General features: G+C 45.5%; 1 protein-coding gene across 1 annotated transcript in view; it reads left to right on the forward strand.

Annotated features, from left to right (window-relative positions):
- The window catches only part of SYNGR3 (synaptogyrin 3), a 43,073-nt gene that overhangs the window by 14,448 nt on the left and 5,417 nt on the right, over positions 1 to 23,208 (forward strand). The window contains exons 2-3 of the mRNA XM_070954943.1: positions 16,956 to 17,193; positions 19,996 to 20,138. Of these exons, the coding sequence (XP_070811044.1) occupies positions 16,956 to 17,193; positions 19,996 to 20,138 (381 nt within the window). The remainder of the gene's footprint in view (positions 1 to 16,955; positions 17,194 to 19,995; positions 20,139 to 23,208) is intronic.

Here is a 23,208-nt window from a genome sequence, read left to right on the forward strand (position 1 = left end):
CGAGTGATTGGCCTGCCGCCGGGGCGCTGCGTGGGGACCTGAATAGCTGGACCCCCCCCCCCTTGCCTCCCACACCGCTCCAACGTTTTCTGTGGCGGCCGGGGGTCCCTACATCGCTTCTGCAAACCCCCATTAGATGAATCCTTAAGCAACAAATAACGGTTGGATATTACAAGAAAAGCGAACCGAATTTTAATTGTCTGTGGGCAGCGCTCTCGGCTAAGCTGAGCCGAGCGCTCCATTACCGCTGTGATTGACAGCCTCCCCCTACGGACTCGGCTCCCGACCGTTAATGGCGTTGGCGGCAAAAATCAAGCCGCGCGCCATTTTGAACTGCCTTATGAGCTCTTAGGCTCATACCGAGTTCTGCTGTGGGTGCCCTGCAAGCCGCGCGCTGTTTTTAGTAAAACAGCAACCTCCCTCGTTGCTTTCTTGGGCGCTTTGGGAGCTGAAGCGTTCTAATGCAATTTACTTCAGCTCTTCCTTCGGCGCTTGGGGAGCTGAGGCGTTCAAGGGCTGTTTTTCAGCCTAGCGCCCGTTCTTTTTTTGCCGTTCCTGCAGTTTCCCGCCATTCGGGTTGCTGGGCGGGACCATTCTGCTTCAGGGGGTTGTTAACTTTGGCATAGCCCAATAATGGTTTGGTCCTCTTTTGCTGATCTCCTAGGCTTTAGGTGTTCTGACACCTTGTTTGGCCCTTATTGATTATTGATTATTCATTTGCAACTTGCTTGGTATTCCTGGCTAAATTAAAAAAAAAAAAAAGAGAGAGAGAAAGCAATATATTATTAATAGATATAAATCACTAGATAAATAAATGATAATGATAATAGAATGCAACAAAACAATTAAAATTTTTCGCATCTGACTTGTTTTCAGCTACTTACCTGGCCTGCGTCTTCGTTATGGCGGATTCAGACATATCTTCCGACATTGATCAGGCTTACAGCCCTCCTGAGACCAGAAAGAGAGCTAAGACCTCCTCCAAAGGCCCTAAAACTCGTGAAGTCAGGGCTAGATCTGCTAGTCCTCACCCTACTACACGGTCCTCCGCGGCTGACCGGGCTGAGGAAAGGAAACGTAAGGCCTTTGAAAGGCAATATCTTCTTGCCCAACAAAGGGCTCAACCGTCCCACCGACAACTCTCTCCAGACAGGCCACTTCCTGTATCTCAAGCTCCATCTGGGTCGGCGCAATGCTCTTCTGATGTTCAACATTTGAGAGCTGCTGCCTTCCCTTCTGCTGTCCCAGGACCCTGTGCACCTGCCTCCCATTCTCCGGGAAAGGCACCTCCAGAGGCTACTTATACGCCAACTGCAGCCGGTCTTCGTCCGTCTGAAGGCCTCCAACCTGCTCTGTCGCGGGACATCCAGGATCTCGTGTCTCAGACTATGTCTCGCATCCTGTCTTCTGATCCTCGCCATGTGCCTCACGCTCCACCCCTGGCACAGCCCTCCTTGGCTCATGTGTGTGATGATCTGCGACTTGCCTATTCTTATCGTCCGGATCCCCTCTTCATGGAGGACTCTCCTTGGGAGGAAGAGGAGCTCGAGGAAGGGGAATTATCTGAGGATGAGGACTTAGCTCCGGAAAGGCCAGCCTTTACGGGGCTTTTCCGACCTTCCATGTTCAAGTCCTTGCTCCACAAGGCCAAAGTTACAACTAACATGGGGATTGCTCCGTCTCAATCATCTCAGGCCTCGGATCCTAATCCCCATGGTGACTTATTTCTCCTGCAGAAACCGGACCAGGATTTTATTCCATGTCCGGAATTATTCACTGATGTGGTTCAAAGGCCCTGGTCTCAGCCGGCCTATGTCTCGGCTCCCTCTGGTCTTGACAAGTGCTTGTACTGCTCTGATCCTTCCTTCCAGGATCTGATCCAACTACCCGCTGTGGACCCCCCTGTGGCCCACCTTACGTCTTCCTCGGTGATTTCAAACGACGTCCTTGATGGACTCAAGGCCGAGGACAGGAAGTCTGAACTGTCTCTCCGCAAGACTCATCAAGCCGCTGCTTGGGCCATCAGGTCTTCTACTGCGACTTCCTTCTTTGCCCGCGCATCGCTAATCTGGATGCGCCAATTACAGGAGCGGCTTCCACCTGAGGACAACAGGCTGCACCACGATATAAATAAAATCATCGCAGCCACTGAGTACTGTGCGGACGCGTCCTTAAATACAGCTAAATTTTCGTCCCGGGCCCTTGTTTCCAATGTCACCACCCGACGTCTTCTTTGGCTCCGCCACTGGAAAGCGGATCTCAAATCAAAATGGAAGCTGGCATCTGCTCCACACAAAGGTTCCCTCCTTTTCGGTGACGCTTTGGACCCGATACTTGTGGAGGACAAGGATAAGCGTAAAATCATGCCATCCTCCTTCAGACGCCACGATAGGCGCTTTGCCCCTTATAGCCAGCGCCAGCCATTTCGGACTGATTCCGGGCCCAGGGGGTCCTATTTTTCCAGACAACCATACTCCTACGGAGGAGATCGAGCCTTTGATAGGCCTGCCTTCCGTGATCAAGGCAGAGGCCAACCCTCCTCCAGGCGTCAATACCGCGGAGCATCTAACCGACCTTTCCGGAGGGGAAAGTGACTATTCCGCAGAGTTACCTATCGGGGGCCGTCTTCTCCATTTTTTACCTCAATGGACCTCTTCCACAACGGATGCTTGGGTCCTTCAGACTGTACGCTTCGGTCTCACCTTGGACTTCCTCTCCAGCCCTCCGAACCGCTTCCTGCGGTGCCCTCTTTCCAACAATCCGGTAAAGAGGACCTTAATGGACGCAGAGGTACAACACCTACTCGATATCTGCGCTATCGAACCTGTGCCGGTAGAACAACGGGGCTCCGGGTTCTACTCGCGCCTGTTTCTCGTCCCCAAATCCTCCGGGGACTGGAGAGGGATCCTGGACCTGAAGGCTTTGAACAAGTTCGTCAAATACCATCATTTCAAGATGCACTCGCTCAGATCGATCCTGCAGGGCGTCCGACGAGGCGACTTTATGACATCAATCGATCTCAAGGAGGCTTACTTGCATGTCCCGATCCGTCCTTGTCATCGACGGTTTCTTCGATTTGCCTATGCCAACAGGCACTTCCAGTATCGGGCCATGCCGTTCGGCCTCTCGTCCGCCCCTCGGACCTTCACGAAACTGCTGGCTACATTAGCAGCATCTCTGCGACAAGTCCCCATCAGGATTATGTGCTATCTGGACGACATCATTATCCTTTCTGCCTCTCGTCATCAGGCTGTCGTCGATCTGAAGGTCGTTTCTCGTGTCCTGCGACAACACGGGTTCTCCCTGAACCTCGACAAAAGTCAAATCTTGCCTACCACTCACATCCTCCATCTGGGTGCTCTCATCGACTCCATCAGCTGCCGGGTTTTCCTATCCCCCGACAGGATTCACAGCATTCAGTCATCAGTGACCAAGGTTCTTGCCCGCAGGTCCGTGTCCCTGATCACCTTGTCCCAATTACTCGGCAAGCTAATTTCGTGCATCTCCATCGTCCCGTGGGCTCGTCTACACTCTCGCCCCCTCCAATGGTTCCTCCTGCCCTATCAGAGATCCCACTGGGCCTGTTCGAACATCACCGTGGTCCTTCCAGCTACGGTACGGCTGTCTCTGAGGTGGTGGATCTCCCCGTCCATACGGAAGGGCTCCTTCTTCCTGGAACCCTGTCGCTTAACCCTGACGACGGATGCGAGTCAATTCGGCTGGGGCGCCCATCTGCAGTCGTCAGTTGTCCAGGGCCGCTGGTCCACTCGGGACTTACGGCACGACATAAATTGGCTGGAACTATGAGCGGTCCACCTCGCTCTCCGTCACTTCAAGACGTCTGTGAGAGGGCATCATGTCCTAGTCCTAACGGACAATACGACAACGAAAGCCCACATCAACAGAGAGGGGGGAACTCGCTCCAGACAGCTGATGGAGGAAGCGACGAGAATGCTCCTTTGGGCAGAGAGGAACGTCCTCTCCCTTACAGCCGAACACATATCCGGGGTCGAGAACATCACGGCAGATTGGCTCAGCCGGACTCCAATAGATCAGGCGGAGTGGCGTCTAGCTCCGGCTCTGTTCGGGGAGATATCGAAGAGGTTCGGCCTCCCAATGGTCGATTTGTTCGCAACCCAGCTGAACACCCATCTTCCCCGATTCTTCTCCCGGTTCCCCTGTCCAGGAGCAGAAGGATGCGACGCTCTGCGGAGCAGGTGGCCACAAGGCCTTCTCTACGCTTTTCCTCCGCTGCCTCTCATTCCCCGTGTGATTCGCAAGTTGTTGGAGGAGAAAGCGGACCTCATCCTGGTCGCCCCCAATTGGCCGCGTCGACCTTGGTACGCGGACCTTCGGAACCTCTCGGTGGAACGTCCTTGGCACATTCCCAACGACCGGATATATCTCAGCCAGGGGGTCGTACTGCATCCAGATCCTCAATGGTTGCAGTTGACCGTCTGGCGTTTGAGAGGATCAGATTGAGGAAGGACAACATTCCGGCCTGTGTGATTCACACTATGCAGTCTGCCAGGCGTGCATCCACTAACCGTATATATGACGCCTCCTGGCGTGCCTTTTGCACTTGGTGTTCCAAGTCTCATCAGGATCCTACTACTGCTTCTCCTTCTGACGTGCTTGTTTTTCTACAGGACAGCTTGGACCGTGGCCTTGCTCCTAACACCCTGAGGCGACAAGTGGCCGCCCTTAGCACGGTTCTGTCATCTGGGAACGATCGACCTTTGACCCAGAATTCCAGTATACGGACATTTTTACGGGGCGCATCCAATCTCCGTCCTCCTACTATTCATAGATACCCAACTTGGGACTTGCCACTGGTTCTATCAGCTCTCATGTCACCTCCTTTTGAGCCCTTGGCTTCTATATCTCTACGATATCTAACTCTTAAGGTTGCTTTCTTAGTGGCGATTACTTCGGCAAGACGGGTGTCTGAGTTGGCGGCGCTTTCGGTACGGCCGGACCTTTGCGTGTTCCATCCCAACAAGGTGGTTCTTCGTACAGATCCTTCCTTCCTGCCGAAGATAAATTCTCTATACCATCGTGCCCAGGAGTTAATTCTGCCTGACTTTTGCCCGGCTCCTAGCCATCATCTTGAACAACAATGGCATACCCTGGACGTTAAACGGGCTCTCCACCGCTATATCAAACGGACTGCGGCCTTCCGTAAATCCGAAGCCTTGTTCCTGTCCTTCAATCCTTCTACATTGGGCATGAAGGTTTCTTCATCCACGATAGGCCGTTGGATCAGGACCTGCATCATCATGGCGTATCGCACCAGACGGACTCCTCTGCCAGGGAAGATACTTCCACACTCCACTAGGAGCGCAGCCACCTCAGCGGCTTGGGCTACCCAGGCTTCCATCCTTGATGTCTGTAGGGCTGCCACGTGGACTACCTTGACTCCTTTTGTTAAACATTACAAAATTGACTCCTTTGCTTCGGCTGAAGCTTCCTTTGGACGTCGAGTACTGCAGTCTGTCCTGGCTGTTCCTTCCCGGGATGACGCAGCCTCCCTCCCTTCTTCTAACTAGCTTGGGTATATCCCATTATTTGGATTCTCCAGGAAGCGCGCTGGAGAACGAACGTTGTCTTACCTGAACGTTCCTTCTCTGCGCGCTGATGGAGAATCCAACCCGTCCCATGGCTGCTTCTGGCCAGGACTGCCTTGTTTCTGTCTCCTTTTGTTGTTTCAGGACTTCCATCCTCTATTGACTTCGCGAATGAACTGGGGCTTAGCCAGGCAAAGGAGGAGTGGCCAAGGATGTTTCTTAAAGAAACAGTCACCCAGTCCAGCAATGAAGCTGAGGAAACTACCCATTATTTGGATTCTCCATCAGCGCGCAGAGAAGGAACGTTCAGGTAAGACAACGTTCGTTTTCATTTTATAACTTTTCTTTCATCAATCAGCTTACATGGTCTGTCTTGGATCCACTGTTCCTTCTGTTTTCCTCGTCTTCTTCCAATAATACTATGGGCAATTTATAATGGTATTTCTCACTTGTTGAGATTGTCCTAAACCTTGATAAGGTGTTTGCTATCATTCTTTTTTATATCTTCCTTAATTTCAATAATCACGTTTTCCAAGCCTTTCTCTAACTCATTTATATCTAACACCTCAGTGCTCTGCTGTGTGTCCCTTGATACTTCTTTCTAGTTTGATGTGGAGCCATTGACACATATTTATTGGGAGCAATTATACAACCAACTCTTGAGTCCAGCTAATGATCCCATAGTTTGGCTGAACATCTCTATGAGGATCTCACAATCTTCCCTTTCTTCGGCCTCCTTCCTCCTCATCCACACCTCCCACCCCTTGAATCTTGATTGCTGTGCAAGACAGAAGCAGCTGGACTTTCTAAAGCAATTGACCTGCTTGCTTTGCTTGAAATAGAAGAGAAACCTTTACATTTCCAAAAATGAACTGGTGCCGAGTGCCCCATCACTTAAAATAGATCAAACTTTTAAGTTGTTTCAGGTTTGTTCACTCCTGAGATTAGGTGGCTTTTAAATTAAATAAAAATTTCAACCAAAGATGTTTGATTTATTTGAGGGCCACCCTCATAAAAATGACAGGTTTCAACAGGTTTCAAAGATTCCATTGCAGAAGGAAAATTTCTTGTGTGATAAACTCCTAAATCCTGAGATTCAGCAACATAATTTGGATTGATTTCCTTAATTTGCTAAAGCGTCCCCCACTTCCTGCTCCATCCTCAAAAGCCTGACTGATATTTTGGCTCATCTGTGACATGAATTAAACATGTCCCCAAGAACCTTTTTAACAGTTTTGCAGTTTGAAAAAAAAAAACCCTTTTGCACTTTATTTAAGTGCTTAAAGCAATCTATTGAGAAAATTAGTTATGAAATTATAATATAAAACTGCCACTAAGCATAAAAATTGCATTCTAGAATTATGATATTTTAATTCAGCAACACCAGTGAAAAAGTAATAAAAAATTAGCCATATATCTCCATTTGATATTTAGCCTACCTTCAGATACAGGTAATATGAGCAAGATTGTGAACCTTCTTAATATTCTGCCTGTTAGCACCCACCCCTTTCCTAGGAAAATGAAATATTCTAGGAAATATTAAAAAGGCAGAATATTATATTTTCCCTAAAGGAGAAACATGTTTCTAAAGACAAATTCAGAGCCTCAGCCAATCTATCTATAAGACAAAGGCTGGGCCAGCTTATCTACAAAACAAAAGACATGGTCCTCAGGACATGATAGGATTAGCCCTCACTCAAGATCCAAACCAGGACAAAATTGTGGGAAGTTAGCACCCACCCCTCTCCTAGGAAAGGAAAATATAATATTCTGCCTTTTTAATATTTCCTAAAATATTTCATTTTCGTTGGAGAGGGGTGGGTGTTAACTTCCTACACACCCAAATGTGTATCTGAATGTCCAATGTGCCACTTTGAAGAAACACTTGAGCACTTCCTTTTGTTTGCAAACCCTTCTGTGGCAGGAGATTTTTGTTCACCTTAGGCAACCAGATAAGTGTCTGTAAATTTCCTTATGTTTTCCTGGCAAGGAACAGCATCCAGGGCTGGCAGTTACTGCTGCCATTGGCATATTTTCCAGTTGTTCAGACCCATATCTGAGGCTGTCCCATCCATGGGTAGCTCAACCAGCTGTTTCCCTGGCATACCTGCTGTCCTTTAAATTTAGGGGCTTCTGTACTTGTGTAGGGCAGCCATGAATTCAGTCTGTCCCAAGGGATTCTTTCATGAAGGATCTCTGTGTAATTTAGCATGATGTGTTATAGCCAGGAGATCACTAGGGTTGACTCGCTGCCGTATATTTGAGCGTTCAGAGGTTTCGTCTTGAAGGGACTGTCCTTTAGCACCATCCAGGGGACTTAAGGAATGGCATGGATACAAATGGTCATTTCCAAATCCACTCTGGTCATGGTAGATGTGCTGATGCCTTCTGTAAGCGGGACAAAATACCTTCCCCAAATTGTGACACTGGGGCTGAAAAACAAGCTATCCAAGATATAGCGGCAAAGTGCCAAAATAGAGTCTTTGCTGTGACAAGTGGAGCAAAAAATTATATCTGTAATCTAAACATAATACTTTTTATCTTTATCTCTTATGTTTTGATCAAAATGTGATGTCAATGTGCCATACAATAAATAATAACCCCTGTGATTAATATCCCCCCCCCCCCAAAAGCTACCAGTCCATGGAAAACAACCCTGAATCTTCTGGGCCCAGGAATTCCCGGGCGAGTGCAGCCTCGGTCTCTTTCTGGGATTCAGCCAGGCCAGCTTGGCTTGGGAGAAGCTGCTTCCACAAACTATGCAGCAGTGGTGGGTTTTAACTGGTTTGCCCTGGTTTAGGCGAACCGGTAGTGGCGGAGGCGGCGGGAGGCTCTACCCACCCGCCTGGACGTCATCATGGACGCTGTGCGCATGTGCAGAAGCGCCACACACGCTCACCGTTCCGAACCGGTAGCGAAGGTAAGTGGAACCCACTACTGCTATGCAGACATTCTTGGCTTGAGGCAAGCCAATTCTCTGCCATTTAGGGCATATCTTAAAGGATACCTTATTAGATTTAAGATAATTGGGCTTTTTCTTGAGCTGAATGTTTGACTCCTAAGCATTCTCCCTTCCAAATCAGATGAGTCCGTCTTCCAAAATCCAAAGGCTGCTAGAATGTTAGGAAAGAGCCCTGTTGGCCTCTTCCCTCTTCCTGCTAACTGGCTTTTGTCTGCAAGATGGCATTGGATTATATGTTTTTTCAATAGTCCTTTGCAATGCAAAATGGAGTTTTTGCTTAACTTTTTAGCATCATCATCAATATGATAGGAATTACAGTATGATTAAAGCGCACGTGCGCGCACACACACACACACACACACACACACACACACACACTATGGCTTACAGTCCTCCCCTTCCTATCCTTGGCCTTTCAGCTCCATTCTCCATGCTCCCCTGCAGTCTCTTCCTTACTTGCTGGCTTTCCATCAGGTACGGTTGGCACTTCCTGTATACATTTTTTCCTAGCCGGGTCGTCCTTCACTTTCGTCAAAGGAAGGAACAGCTACAGTTTTGTCAGGTTTCATGGCTGACATTCCTAGGAAGAGGAACACCTCTGTTTATCCAGGGGAGAATTTAACTGACCAGCATTCATCTGATGCAAAGAAGAGGAGGCATCAAATTTGGATAGGAGTATATCTAAATTTATCTGGCAGGGAAAGAGGCCGCGGATTAGACTTAAAATGTTACAAGAACCCAAAAATAGAGGAGGATTTGGACTCCCAAATTGGGAGCTCTATCACCAAGCAGCAAACTTGATTTGGGTGAAAGAATGGATGGTCCTACAAAAGAGACGACTTTTGACATTTGAGGGAGCCGGTCTTCAACATGGCTGGCACTATTTCCTATGGCCGGGAGCATCCGGCCACCCTAGACACTTTGATGATCACTATTTACGTAGGACGCTTGGGTACACTTGGGAAAAGGTTAGAAGAAGAGTATATACAAAAGTTCCATGTTGGATTTCGGCGCAGGAAGCTCAGGTTTACCCGACATTGTATAAAGGGGAGAAAACCTTGACGTATGAAGGTTTCTTGGATGTTCAGGGTAATCCGAAGTCACGAGAATTATTAACTCTTCAAGGATATAAGATAGACTGGTGGTCTTATTCTCAAGTGCACTCCAGGTATAAAAAAGATTTACATAGTGAAGGAATCTACCGTAAAAGACAAGATTTGGATAAGATCTTATTAGAAGGAGGGAAAGGGATATTATCTAAATGTTATGCATATTTATTGTCTCTGCAGATAGGACAGGATGTAGTGAAGGATTGTATGATAGCATGGGGGCGAAATTTTGGATATCCCCTTGACTTCCAGCAATGGGAACAGATTTGGTTGAAAAATATGAAATTAACCATGGCCTCCTCATATAAAGAAAACATATATAAAATGGTCTACCGGTGGCATCTACCCCCGGCGAGATTAGCTAAAATGTTTCCCGGGACATCTGCCTGCTGTTGGAAGTGCGGTTACAGCAATGGAACCTATTTTCACCAATGGTGGACCTGCCCACAGGCGGTTAAATATTGGAAAAAAATACGGCAATGGATTTTGGAAATTACACAGATTAATTTGGAATTAAGACCTGAGATTTTCCTATTGGGGGCAAAACCTTTGAATGTTAAATCAGATATATGGTTCTTGTTGATTCACATTATCACTGCAGCAAGATTAGCGTATGCGCAGGAGTGGAAAAATCAATACTTACCGATAGATTTGAAAATAATATATAAAATTAATGGTGTGCGGAATCAGATAGACTAACTAGATTGATCAATGGTAAAAAAGATTCAGAATTTTATAACAGTTGGAAAGTATGGTACGATTGGGTCCAGAAAAGGTGGGATAGAATAGATATATGATGATGTATATATATATGGTGGCAAATATGTATGTATAAAGGAATGATTTTATACTTATGGACAATGTAATCATATTATACCATGGTGGCAGGATTGTATATTTTATTTGTGTATTAGTGTATAGAATATATTAATAAAAATTATATATATATAAAAAAAGAGGAGGCATCAGTGACTGAATAACAGATTAACAGAGTTGAAAGGGACCATCGAGGTCTTCTAGTCCAACCCCCTGCTCAAGCAGAAAACGCTATAATTCCAGACAAATGGCTCTCTAGCCTCTTTTTAAATGCCTCCAGTGTTGGAGCACCCACAACTTCTGGAGGGAAGTCATTCCACTGATTAATTGTTCTCATTGTCAGGAAATTTCTCCTTAGTTCTAGGTTGCTTCTCTCCTTGACTGGCTTCCATCCATTGTTTCTTGTCTTGCCCCCAGCTGCTTTGGAGAATAGGCTGACCCCCTCTTCTTGGTGGCAGCCCCTCAGATACTGGAAGACTGTTATCATGTCTCTCCTCATCCTTCTTTCCATTAGACTAGACATCTCCAATTCCTGCAACCATTCTTCATATGTTTTAGCCTCCGATCATTGTAACTTTGAAGAGTCGCCACTGCCCACCATGGTTATTTCCTTGGAACAAAAGACCAGAGGCCTTCCATGAAATAAATGTGTTGCTTTGCATCACTGGTACAAGTTCCAAAAACCAGACATGCTTTGAAAAGTGAAAGTCCAGTGGAGTAGGACTCCAGGCAGAGATCTCCTCTATCTTGGCAATGAGTATGAATTTTTCAAAAACTATTATTTTACTTAAATATAGGCTCTGAAGTAACCCAAAGTAAGGAGCAGCAGGACAGGGGATTGAAATGCACATTGCTCCATTAAGGTCCCTGCCATCTTGCAACTCTTCTTGGCTTTGTTCCTGAACTTGCCCCAAACTCACCCTTTCCCATCACCACCATGCAACCTGTTTGCAGAATTGGAAGACCCTCTGTGTCATGTGGTGCAACCTGTTGCTCGATTGAGAAAGCATTTCAGACCGCCCGAGGGGGGGTGTCATGAAAAATGTCTACTTGATGCCCTTTATCATACATAGAATCTCTGCCTCACAAATCTCACTGAATCTGTTATCATGGCCTTAATTTGCCCTGAAGATCTTGAGTTGCCTTTGATTTCTTCAGATGCCGTCATCTGAGGCCATCCAATGCACCTCAGGTAAATTAATTAAACTGGTTATCTAATCTGAACATTAATAGTATAAACCGGATATGTTGAGGAATTTGCAGAGCAACTCTTGAGTAACAAGGGTATGCACATGAAAGCGATTGAGAGTAGTTATGAAATAACACAGCCAACACACAGATACACTGAGTTGTGTTTACTTTCAGGAAATAGTAATAAGGCACAGTCCAGTAAACAGTCCAGGTCATTCACATATAAAGCAGTAGATGGTTATACAATAGTCCAGGGATAATCCAATAACAAAGTCTTCTTACCAGTCGTTGTAGTCATACATGATAAACAGTTGCAAACAGTAACAAACACAGCAAAAAGCACACAGCAAAACAGCAAAGATATCAGCAAAAAGAAGCAAAGAGAAACAAACCAGGTTTCTAGCTCCCTTTTAAGGACATTGGCTACAGAGCTAACCAATCAGGACACAATACAGGCAATACAGCAGTCTTAAAGCTATATTCATGGTTTATATATTGCCAACCCAACAAGTTAGGTAATAATCATTTCCTAACAGGATATCTAGTTTGTTTTTGTCTATGATCTAAAGCACCCTCTATATTAGGAATTTTAAATGATGAATTTTCTGCTCACAATGCGCTGAGCACATTAGCATTGGTGCTGTAATTAAAATGTGCCCCTTTCTGATCTTGCCTGGGCTTTAACTGAGAGGGATGCTAAACAAACATTTTTGAAGCTTTATAAGATTGTTGAAAATGTAGTGGTTCCTGCAGATCTCAGGATCTTGACTGATGCACTAATTTAATGCAGACCCAAACTGCTGGGGAATTGCTAAGCAGCTTGGTGTAGGCTAAAGGCACCAGGCAGAAACCAAGAGACAGTGAGTTCGAGTTCCGCCTTAGGCATTAAAACCTAAGGGTGGGATATAAATAAAAAATAAACGAGGCTATTTGGAATGGAGAATAGGAGATCCAAGGGCCCTGTCTCATATATTAACCATTGGGAGGTCAGGATTGGTCAGGATTTCCTTCTTCTGTGCAGGCCTGTTATCCAGGTGTTCTTCTTTTTGACAGCTTGTGTGTTGCCACTTCACAGTCCAGAGCCCAGCTTCCATTAGGCCAAAGCTTCTTCCGTGCTGCGCCTGAGAACTGCTGCTCTGGTCCTGCTAAGAAGCTCAGTTTCACAGGGGCTCTGATAGCCCCTCTTGACCGGAGGAGCTTGCAGGCAGGGGGGTCAAGGAGAGAAAAGCATCAAGGCAAGGAAGGCTTGAAACGGACTTCCTCTTTTTTTTTTTGAAAAAAAACTTTATTGAGTTTTTTAAAAAAACATAAGTATATTGACATTTTCAATTAACATCAAATGTGCAGTGTTTTAACTATAAACAAAAAAATATTTGTGGTGATATTTCAAATTACTTTTTACCTTTGTTTAGCACACCTTTTACTCTTTCTTTCATTTTATCATGCATCCACTTATACCACCTTTCCCACTCAATATAATAATCTGACTTCTCATCATCATTTAATTCATGGGTTAGTTTAGTCATCTCTGCGCACTCCAATATTTTCCTAATTATAAGCTCTTCTGGTGGTTGGGTTTTCTCTTTCCAAGACTGTGCATACGCCAGTCTGGCAGCTGTAATTATATGGATCATTAAGTGGATCTTTTTCTTTCTGTATGGCTTCTTTACTACTACCAGGAGAAATATTTCCGGTGTTAATTCAATATCTTCCCCAATTATTTTGTGTAACCATCTCCTGATCTTACTCCAATATCCTTTCGCTTCCGGGCATGTCCACCACATGTGAAAGAAGGTGCCTTGACCATAGCCACATTTCCAACAATTAGGGTGTATATTAGGATATATCTTTGTTAGCCTGGCCGGGGCTAGATACCATCTATGGAGCATCTTGTAATGGTTTTCCTTGTATGTCGCCGCTCTAGTCAATTTAAGGTTCTTATTCCATGCCTCCTCCCATTCACTAAAATTTATATCTCGTCCAATATTTTTCTCCCATGCGTTTATTTGATTCTTTGTTATATCCTCAGCCTTATCATCATCTAGTAAATAATTATACAATTTAGCCAAAATCTTTTTGCCTGTTCCCATCAGGACTTTATCCAACCCATTAGGTGCAAATTCTAATCCGTATTGTTCTTTGTCTTTCTGGTATCTAGATTTTATTTGTAAGTAGGTCCACCAATCTAAAATTATTCCTTGCTCTCTCAAGGTATCATTTGATTTGAGATTCCCTCCTTCATCTAAGATATCTTTATACCTGCCCATTTTCTCCATTCCCCATCTATTGGGGTAGATCAGGGGCTCCATCGTAGAGAGCCAACTTGGGACTTTTTTATAATATCTTTGCCTAATCGGGGTCCATGTTTGTATCAATGAATCTCTAATTTTGTGTCTATGAAAATATGTTCTCCTTTTCTTCTCTACGTCCCAAATGTGGGCATGCCACCCTTTTTGTAAATCGTGGCCTTCTAAGGGTTAAAATCCTCTCATTTTCCAGGGTGGTCCAATCTCTTATCCAAACTAGCTTAGCTGCCCTGTAGTATGTTTCCCAATTGGGGAGCCCAAATCCTCCTAGATCTCTTTTGCCCCTTAAAATTTTAATGGAAAACCTCGGCTTCTTCCCCTCCCATATAAATTCTCTGATGATTTTATTTAATTCTAAAAAAAACTTTTTGTCTAAATTCACCGGTATATTTTGAAATAGGAATAATATTTTGGGGAGAATATTCATCTTAATTGCGGCTATCTTGCCCAAAAGTGACAATCTTATTTTCTTCCATCTATCGAGGTCTTGTTTCATTTTTCTAATTAAGGGGATATAGTTGTCCTCTTTTAACGTAGAACATCTTGATGTAATCCAAATTCCTAGGTATTTAATTTTTTTGACAACCTGTAGTCCTAACACTACTGCTATCTCATTTTTCTGACTCTCAGTTGCATTCTTGGTCAGTACTTTAGTTTTAGTTTTATTCAATGTGAAGCCTGCCACCTCTCCATATTTACCCAATTCCTCTAGCACTTTTGGTCCCGATTCTATGGGGTCCTCAAGAATTAAGGCTACATCGTCTGCAAATGCTTGCATCTTGTAGATCTCCTTCCTAATCTTTAGACCTTTTATTTCCTCGTTAATTCTAATTTTCCGTAACAAAACTTCTAGGGCCAAAATAAACAATAGTGGTGACAGGGGGCAGCCTTGCCTTACCCCCTTGCTAATCTGAAATATTTTTGTCCTATCTCCATTTACCAGGATGCTCGCCTTTTGATTATCATAGATTGATTTTATCATCATTTCAAAATTTGTTCCGAATTTCATTATCTCAATTTGTTTGGTCATAAATTTCCAATTTAGATTGTCAAATGCCTTTTGGGCGTCAACAAAGATTAAGGCCATCTGTTTTTCGGGGTGTTCTTCATAGTACTCTAGGGTGTCCAGCACAATTCTCAGATTGTCTCTGATTTGCCTCCCCGGAAGGAATCCGAAACGGACTTGATTTGCACGATGGAGGCAAAATTGCCCAGTTTTATTTTTCATTGCTACTTCCAACTCTTAGCTTACAGAATTGTGGCAAAGGATACCTGTGCTGACTAGTATCGTGAGACATGATAGCAGTGTTCCAATATCTCAGGGATTGCCACAAAGAAGAGGGAGTCAAACAAGAAACAATGGGTGGAAACCAATCAAGGAGAGAAGCAATCTAGAACTAAGGAGATCCTGACAGTTAGAACAATTAATAAGTGGAACAACTTGCCTGCAGAAGTTGTGAATGCCCCAACACTAGAAATTTTTAAGAAGATGTTGGATAACCATTTGTCTGAAGTGGTGTAGGGTTTCCTGCCTGGGCAGGGGGTTGGACTAGAAGACCTCCAAGGTCCCTTCCAACTCTGTTATTCTATTCTATTCTATTCTATTCTATTCTATTCTATTCTATTCTATTCTATTCTATTCTATTCTACCTCCAACATAGGGACCTTTCCTCAAGTTTCCCTGTTCTTCTCCTTCCTCTTCTGCCCTCCCTCTTCTGAGGAAGAGTTTAGAAGTTCTCCTGGCTTCAGAAAGGGAATCGAGTCTCTCTGACTTACCTAGACATCTTCATATGGTTTTCCTGGCCACAATCGGCAACTCTCTCTCCATGGTCTTTTCTTAGACATTTCCCGCTCTCATCTTGGGAGTCCTTGTGGTTTCTCATCCCCAGAGTAATAGGCTTCCATCCTGCCTAGCTTTCTGTGGGGAACTGAGGTTGCATCATTGCTGCCCTCCAACTGGAATAGCTGCTCTCCTCCACTCAGAGGTCAGCGAAACCCTGGCTTTTTCCAGCCTTCCAGGGCTTCTTTCCAAGCAGCTTCCAAGCCCTGCGGGACTCTTCTGTCAGAAAGCCTGCAGTTCCTCCTGTCCTGTGGCCACAGGGACTTTCTGTAGATCCTCTCGGCTGCTTTAGTTGCCTCTGTCACCTATGCTAGAAATCCATCTGTGGTTCTTTAAAATGCTTTTTGGAACTTCACCCCATGGTTTGTGAAGATGCCCTGATGCAGCATCTGGCGAATGACCAAAGGTTGGACAGATGAATAGAAAAGGCCAGGGGCCTTGGGCGGGGTAGAACATCCATGAAGAAGGATGCTGGCCATGTCAAAGCCTTTGCTACATGGGACGTACACCGCATACACATACAAGGCTTAGGTTCTGTGATTGATTAGGTAATGTTCAATCATGGGGTTGAGATCACCACTTGATTTGACACCCTCCCTTGGTTCCCCCTATGGAGCAAGGCTAAAGTGGAGGGGGCAAGATAACATCTACTTTTAAAATAATCCATCCTAATCTTGTTTCCGTAAAGTACCTTGCTCTCCCCTTGACCATCAGCGAATGGCAGCTCTCACTGAAGGGCAGGCTAGAGAAGACCCAGGCAGGGTGATGGCCTCTGCTTGGGGCTGACTGACTGCCCCCATCCTAGAGGCATGCGCTGTTCTCATTGGGCCAAGTTTTAATAGGGATGAGCTTGTACTTGTTTTTCCTCTTCCCTTCCCAAACTTTTCCCCTTTGTTGTTTTATACAATACTTTTCCCCTTATTGTATGTTTTATACAATAATCAGAGAGTGAAGACCTTCTCCAGATACACAAATACAGGCATTCTTGATCCTTTCTTGATACGTTTTAGCATGTTTTCTCTGGTTTATATAAGTTGTTTTGAGGATGGACCAGAAATGAAACATGGTATAATATGAATCCTTTTGGAAAGAGCTGAGGTTTCAACTGCACATTGTTCCTCTCTTTCCTTCACCTGCCTCTCCTCCCCCTCCCGCCCATTGCAGGTGTTCTCTATTGTGGTGTTTGGCTCCATCATCAATGAGGGTTATGTGAACACAGATAAGTCCCCGGTGCTGCACTGCATCTTCAACAGCAATGAAGGCGCCTGCAACTATGGCATCGCAATAGGACTGCTGGCTTTCCTGGCCTGCAGCTTCTTCCTGGTGATGGACCTCTACTTCCAGCAGATCAGCAGTGTGAAGGACAGAAAGCGTGTTGTCCTCTTGGACCTTGGCTTTTCTGGTATGTCCGCTGGGATGGAACGGGGAGCTTGACTCACACGGGGGCTTGGGTTCACTAAACATTCTTGTATCCACATAGCATATGGTGCCAAAATAAACAAGATCATGGCTTTGCATAACAGCCTGGTTCCCCAAACAGACGAAATCACACATCCTGAGCCTGACCTAGTGCACCCAGTGAGCATGGCTTTGTGCCACAACTGCCCATGGACCAAGGCTGGATGGGCTGGCACAAGCGTGTCTTACAAAGTGCTTGACCAACTGCAGGTGTGTGAAGGACGGTGTTTAGTTGTGCTCAATTCTGATGGAAATCCAACCAAAGAAAAGCAAAAACAGTTAGTTCAGGCAATAAAACTATTGTGTTAAAATCTGTTTTACAACTTCTCAGATGTTCTTCTTCCTCTCATCTTCTCAGTGTATTCTGAAGGCATTTGGGAATGGCTTTTATGTTTCCCTTGGGGGTGTTTTCCAGCTGGCTGCATTCATGGGTGATGACGTGGTGTGGGAGTGCTTTTGCTTTGAAGCTTGCCTTGGAATTGAAGGGAAGGTTGGGAAGCCCAGAGGGCTGCAGAGCAACGAGAGACAGGACCTTCCTGCGCACACTTGGCCCCTTTATTTTCGACAAGATAATGCAAAGGTTCTGTCAGACTTCTTTTGAGCATGGGAACCCTAGAGCTCGCCTAATGTCAGACCTGCCCTAATCTGATCCCTTAGGCAAGAAAGACCCTCAACTCCATTCGGTCGAAGCGAAAGGTTCTTTTACTAAGAGATGTTGACTGCAGTAAAGTCAGGCAAACTCTGGGTTTCCTGCGCTCAAAAGATACAGAAAGGTTTCCAGCCCTCTCCCCGTGACCAGTTCATCTTCAGCCAATCAGAACTTGATGAAGTGTTTTGAGAATGCTGAGATGTTTTGTGATAATTCACATATTTTCTCAGGCTGCCTGGCCTTGGATGCTGGTACCAACTAGCTCCGAGCTTCTCTGGTCTTTATCACCTGTCATTCCCCCCTCCCCCTTTGCCATCACATACACACACACAGTGGTGAAATCCACTTACCTTCGCTACCGGTTCGGGAACGGTAGCACATGGGAGTGCGCGTGTGCTATGCGCGTGCCTCTTCTGCACATGCGCAGATGGTAAAAAAAGGGATGTAATGACGTCCCAGTGGGTGGGCGGAGCCTCCTGCCACCGGCGCTACCGGTTCGGTGAGCCAGATAGAACCAGGGGGATTTCACCGCTGCACACACAGCTTTATTGATCTTTCTTGTGATAGTTGTTAAGTGAATCATTGCAGTTGTTAACTTAATAACATGGTTGTTAAGTGAATCTGGTTTCCCCATCGACTTTGCTTGTCAGAAGGTCGCAAAAGCTGATCACATGACCCTGGGTCACAGCAACTGTCATAACTACATGCCAGTTGCCAAGCGTCTGAATTTTGATGACATGACCATGGGGATGTTGCAATGGTCATAAGTGTCAAAAACAGTCATAAGTCACTTTTTTCACTATCACTGTAAGTTTGAACAATCCATAAAAATGAAATGTTGTAAGTCGGAGACTGCCTGGAGTAGAACTTCGAAATAAAGCATATTACAGTATTGTTAAAAATAACAGAGGGCAACCCAGAGTGGAGGTGGTAGAAAAGGCCACCTCGGTGGGCCTGGGCATATGATCGGAGCCCTGCCTCCTTGCAGAGTGGAAGTTGGCATGGGGTGGATTTCTTGCTCTGGCTGACAGCTTGCGCAATCCGGACGTCTAGCCTGAATCCCCTTCAGAGGGGGTTTTGCTGCAGTCCTGGTTGTGTCCTTTGTGATAAGAGAGGAGGCCTCTTCTGTGTGGCAATCCTGCTGATATCTTGAGGGGGGGCTGTTCCCACACCTCCCCTCAGACACCTTTTCTGTAGGTTGAGCATAGTCAGGGCTTTAACTGTTCCTTACAGGGGTTGGTTTCCCTCCCAGTATCTCTCCTGTAAACTTACTCCAATCTGTCACTGTTCATTTGAACTTTGGTGCCCCAAACTGGACACAGTGTTCCAAATGGGGTCTGACCAGGGCAGAGAAGGGCGGCCTGCTTTATTCCCCAGGGTTTGGACCCTGCTCCTCTTTATCCACCCCAAGAGAGCATCTGCCTCTCCAGCTGTTCTTAGAGACAGTGCAGGCTGCAGTGCAGGACTTCACCTTCTTCTCTGTTTGTTTCAGCCCAGGATGTGAGGTTTTGATCTTCTCTTTTCAACTTATGCTTTAGCCACTCTTCTCAGCAGAGTCATCTGCAGACTTTACAAGCATCCCCTCCGATCTCTCATCAAGGTCACTGATGGCAATTGAACTGGACAGAGCCCAGGACCGAGAGGTGCAGCGCAGTACTGGAAACTAGACTCAAAGCTGAAGTGGAGGCGCTTGGTGTGGTCATTCAAACAACTGTGGGGCCACCTAACAGTACTTTAATTTAGCCCATGTTATATCAAGAGCATTTTAGGAGAGATTTAGAGGAGCTACAACAAAGTTCCAGTTATGCTGTGTCTCAACGCATCCTCTGATCTACCGAGTTAGAAATTCTGCCCAAAGAGATAAGGTTAGCCAGGCACAATTTGATGGCCACAAACCTTTGCTTAGTCCTGTTATTTGGAGCATGTTGTCCAAGTGCACATAAAGAGGCCCTTGCTCTGACATGAAGCTGACAACTCCACAGTTGATAGTTGTTCTCCTCTGATCTTCCAGGATGCCAGCAGCCTCCACGAGTTCCTTGGTCTACCTTGAAATCTATCCAACCAACCGGGGTGCTGACTGTTTTTTCTGCTTGACAGGCTTCTGGTCCTTCCTCTGGTTTGTGGCATTCTGCTTTCTCGCCAACCAGTGGCAGCGGACCCCTGCCAGCAAAGGGGCATCACAAGGAGGAGATGCTGCCCGAGCAGCCATTGCCTTCTCCTTCTTCTCCATCATTTCCTGGGTAAGAAAAATACATTCTGCCCCCCCCTGCCCAGGTGAGGGGTAGCCTGCAGGCACTAATTGTGCCTTAAGTGTTCATGTTTTAAAATGCTATATTTATATCCTTCACGATCCCTGACAAGAAAGGCATCTGTATGTGTATTGGTGGATGTGTGTCAAAACGTCAAGATGGTATACATACTTGTGCCATATGATGTATAGAAAAGTGGGGCTCTGATTGCACAGTCCTGTTTAATATTTTGGGGCTTTGCGTGGTGTCTGAATTCCGGTGAACAAGACCTGGTGGGGCTTCGGATAAGTTCCTCAAGTATAGACAGCAATAGCAATAGCAATAGTAATAGCACTTAGGCTTACATACTGCTTTACAGTGCTTTACAGCCCTCTCTAAGCGGTTTGCCCCCAACAATCTGGGTCCTCATTTTACCAGCCTCGGAAGGATGGAAGGCTGAGTCAACCTTGAGCCTGGTGAGATTCGAACTGCCAAATTGCGGGCAGCCGGCAGTCAGCAGAAATAGCTTGCAGTACTGTACTCTAACCACTGCACCACCTTGGCTCAGCTAAAAAATTGACAGTTGCCTGATGCTAATAATCATAATAGTAATTTCTCCCAAGCCAGTCAACTAATCAGATCCCCTAGTTAAGAGTTTACTTGATAATGGTTTTGTGAAAAAACACATGCTAAAAAACTTCTGTTAAAATCAACTAAATCATGAGACTCTTTCTGGCATTATGTCTTGAGAAGCTGATGCTGAATTCAGAATAACATTCAGATAATATGCAACAAAAGGGATTCAAAGCACTTCTAGGAAGTCAGTGGGAAAACTGTAAAAGGGGAAAGCATTAATACATGTTTTTCTCTCTACAAATAGGAAAAATCTAGTTTGCATTTCTTCAGTAAATGAAACAAAGCTTACAGTGGGGCAAAAAAGTATTTAGTCAGCCACCAATTGTGCAAGTTCTCCCACTTAAAAAGATAAGAGAGGCCTGTAATTGTCATCATAGGTAGACCTCAACTATGAGAGACAAAATGAGAAAACAAATCCAGACAATCTCATTGTCTGATTTGGAAAGAATTTATTTGCAAATTATGGTGGAAAATAAGTATTTGGTCAATATCAAAAGTTCATCTCAATACTTTGTTATATATCCTTTGTTGGCAATGACAGAGGTCAAACGTTTTCTGTAAGTCTTCACAAGGTTGGCACACACTGTTGCTGGTATGTTGGCCCATTCCTCCATGCAGATCTCCTCTAGAGCAGTGATGTTTTGGGGCTGTCGCTGGGCAACACGGACTTTCAACTCCCTCCAAAGATTTTCTATGGAGTTGAGATCTGGAGACTGGCTAGGCCACTCCAGGACCTTGAAATGCTTCTTACGAAGCCACTCCTTCGTTGCCCGGGCAGTGTGTTTGGGATCATTGTCATGCTGAAAGACCCAGCCACGTTTCATCTTCAATGCCCTTGCTGATGGAAGGAGGTTTGCACTCAAAATCTCACGATACATGGCCCCATTCATTCTTTCCTGTACACTGTCATCCTGGTCCCTTTACAGAGAAACAGCCCCAAAGCATGATGTTGCCACCCCCATGCTTCACAATAGGTATGGTGTTCTTTGGATGCAACTCAGCATTCTCTCTCCTCCAAACACGACGAGTTGTGTTTCTACCAAACAGTTCTACTTTGGTTTCATCTGACCATATGACATTCTCCCAATCCTCTTCTGGATCATCCAAATGCTCTCTAGCAAACTTCAGATGGGCCCGGACATGTACTGGCTTAAGCAGGGGGACACGTCTGGCACGGCAGGATCTGAGTCCCTGGCGGCATAGTGTGTTACTGATGGTAGCCTTTGTTACGTTGGTGCCAGCTCTCTGCAAGTCATTCACTAGGTCCCCCCGTGTGGTTCTGGGATTTTTGCTCACCGTTCTTGTGATCATTTTGACCCCATGGGGTGAGATCTTGCATGGAGCCCTAGATTGAGGGAGATTATCAGTGGTCTTGTATGTCTTCCATTTTCTAATTATTGCTCCCACAGTTGATTTCTTCACACCAAGCTGCTTGCCTATTGCAGATTCAGTCTTCCCAGCCTAGTGCAGGTCTACAATTTTGTTTCTGGTGTCCTTTGACAGTTCTTTGGTCTTCATCATAGAGGAGTTTGGAGTGTGACTGTTTGAAGTTGTGGACAGGTGTCTTATATACTGATAACAAGTTCAAACAGGTGCCATTAATACAGGTAATGAGTGGAGGGCAGAGGAGCCTCTTAAAGAAGATGTTACAGGTCTGTGAGAGCCAGAAATCTTGCTTGTTTGTAGGTGACCAAATACTTATTTTCCACCATAATTTGCAAATAAATTCTTTGCAAATCAGACAATGTGATTGTCTGGATTTGTTTTCTCATTTTGTCTCTCATAGTTGAGGTCTACCTATGATGACAATTACAGGCCTCTCTTATCTTTTTAAGTGGGAGAACTTGCACAATTGGTGGCTGACTAAATACTTTTTTGCCCCACTGTAAATAGACTAGAAAAGTGTTTTAATCCTTCCTTAGGTACAGAAACTGGCTGGGTGGCTTTGGGTCAGTTCCTCCCTCTCGCCAGCTCATTTCTTAGAGCAGCGGTTCTCAACCTGGGGGTCGCGACCCCTTTGGGGGTCGAACGGCCATTTCCCAGGGGTCGCCAAAGCCCTCTCTCGCCCCCCCCCCCATGCCTTCACTCACCCTCTGCCTCTGCTGGATTGCCCGGTCGCCGTTCGCTTACCCCGCCCACTCCCAATCTATTGCTGCCTCCGGAGTCCCAGCTGATGGCTAGAGGAAAAAAAAACTGTTTAAATTCTTGCCGCGGGGCTTCAAAGAGCTAGCTGCAAAGAGGTAAATTCCTGGAGCAGATTTTTTCCCCTCTACCTATGCTGAAAAAGCGAAATTGAAAGTAAGCAGGCTGCAACGTGACAAAATGAGGCAGAGAGATTTCTTTTTCTTTTTCCTCACCAAAAAAGGTAAGTGCAAAACTGCAAACAATGGGAAATTTAGGGCAAAAGAGGAGGTTCAAGATTTTAAAACACAAAAGAAAAAAAGCT

This window comes from Pituophis catenifer, unplaced genomic scaffold (genome assembly GCF_029215685.1).
Source record: "Pituophis catenifer annectens isolate HBS135680 unplaced genomic scaffold, rPitCat1.0.hap2 SCAF_16, whole genome shotgun sequence".
Taxonomy (NCBI): domain Eukaryota; kingdom Metazoa; phylum Chordata; class Lepidosauria; order Squamata; family Colubridae; genus Pituophis; species Pituophis catenifer.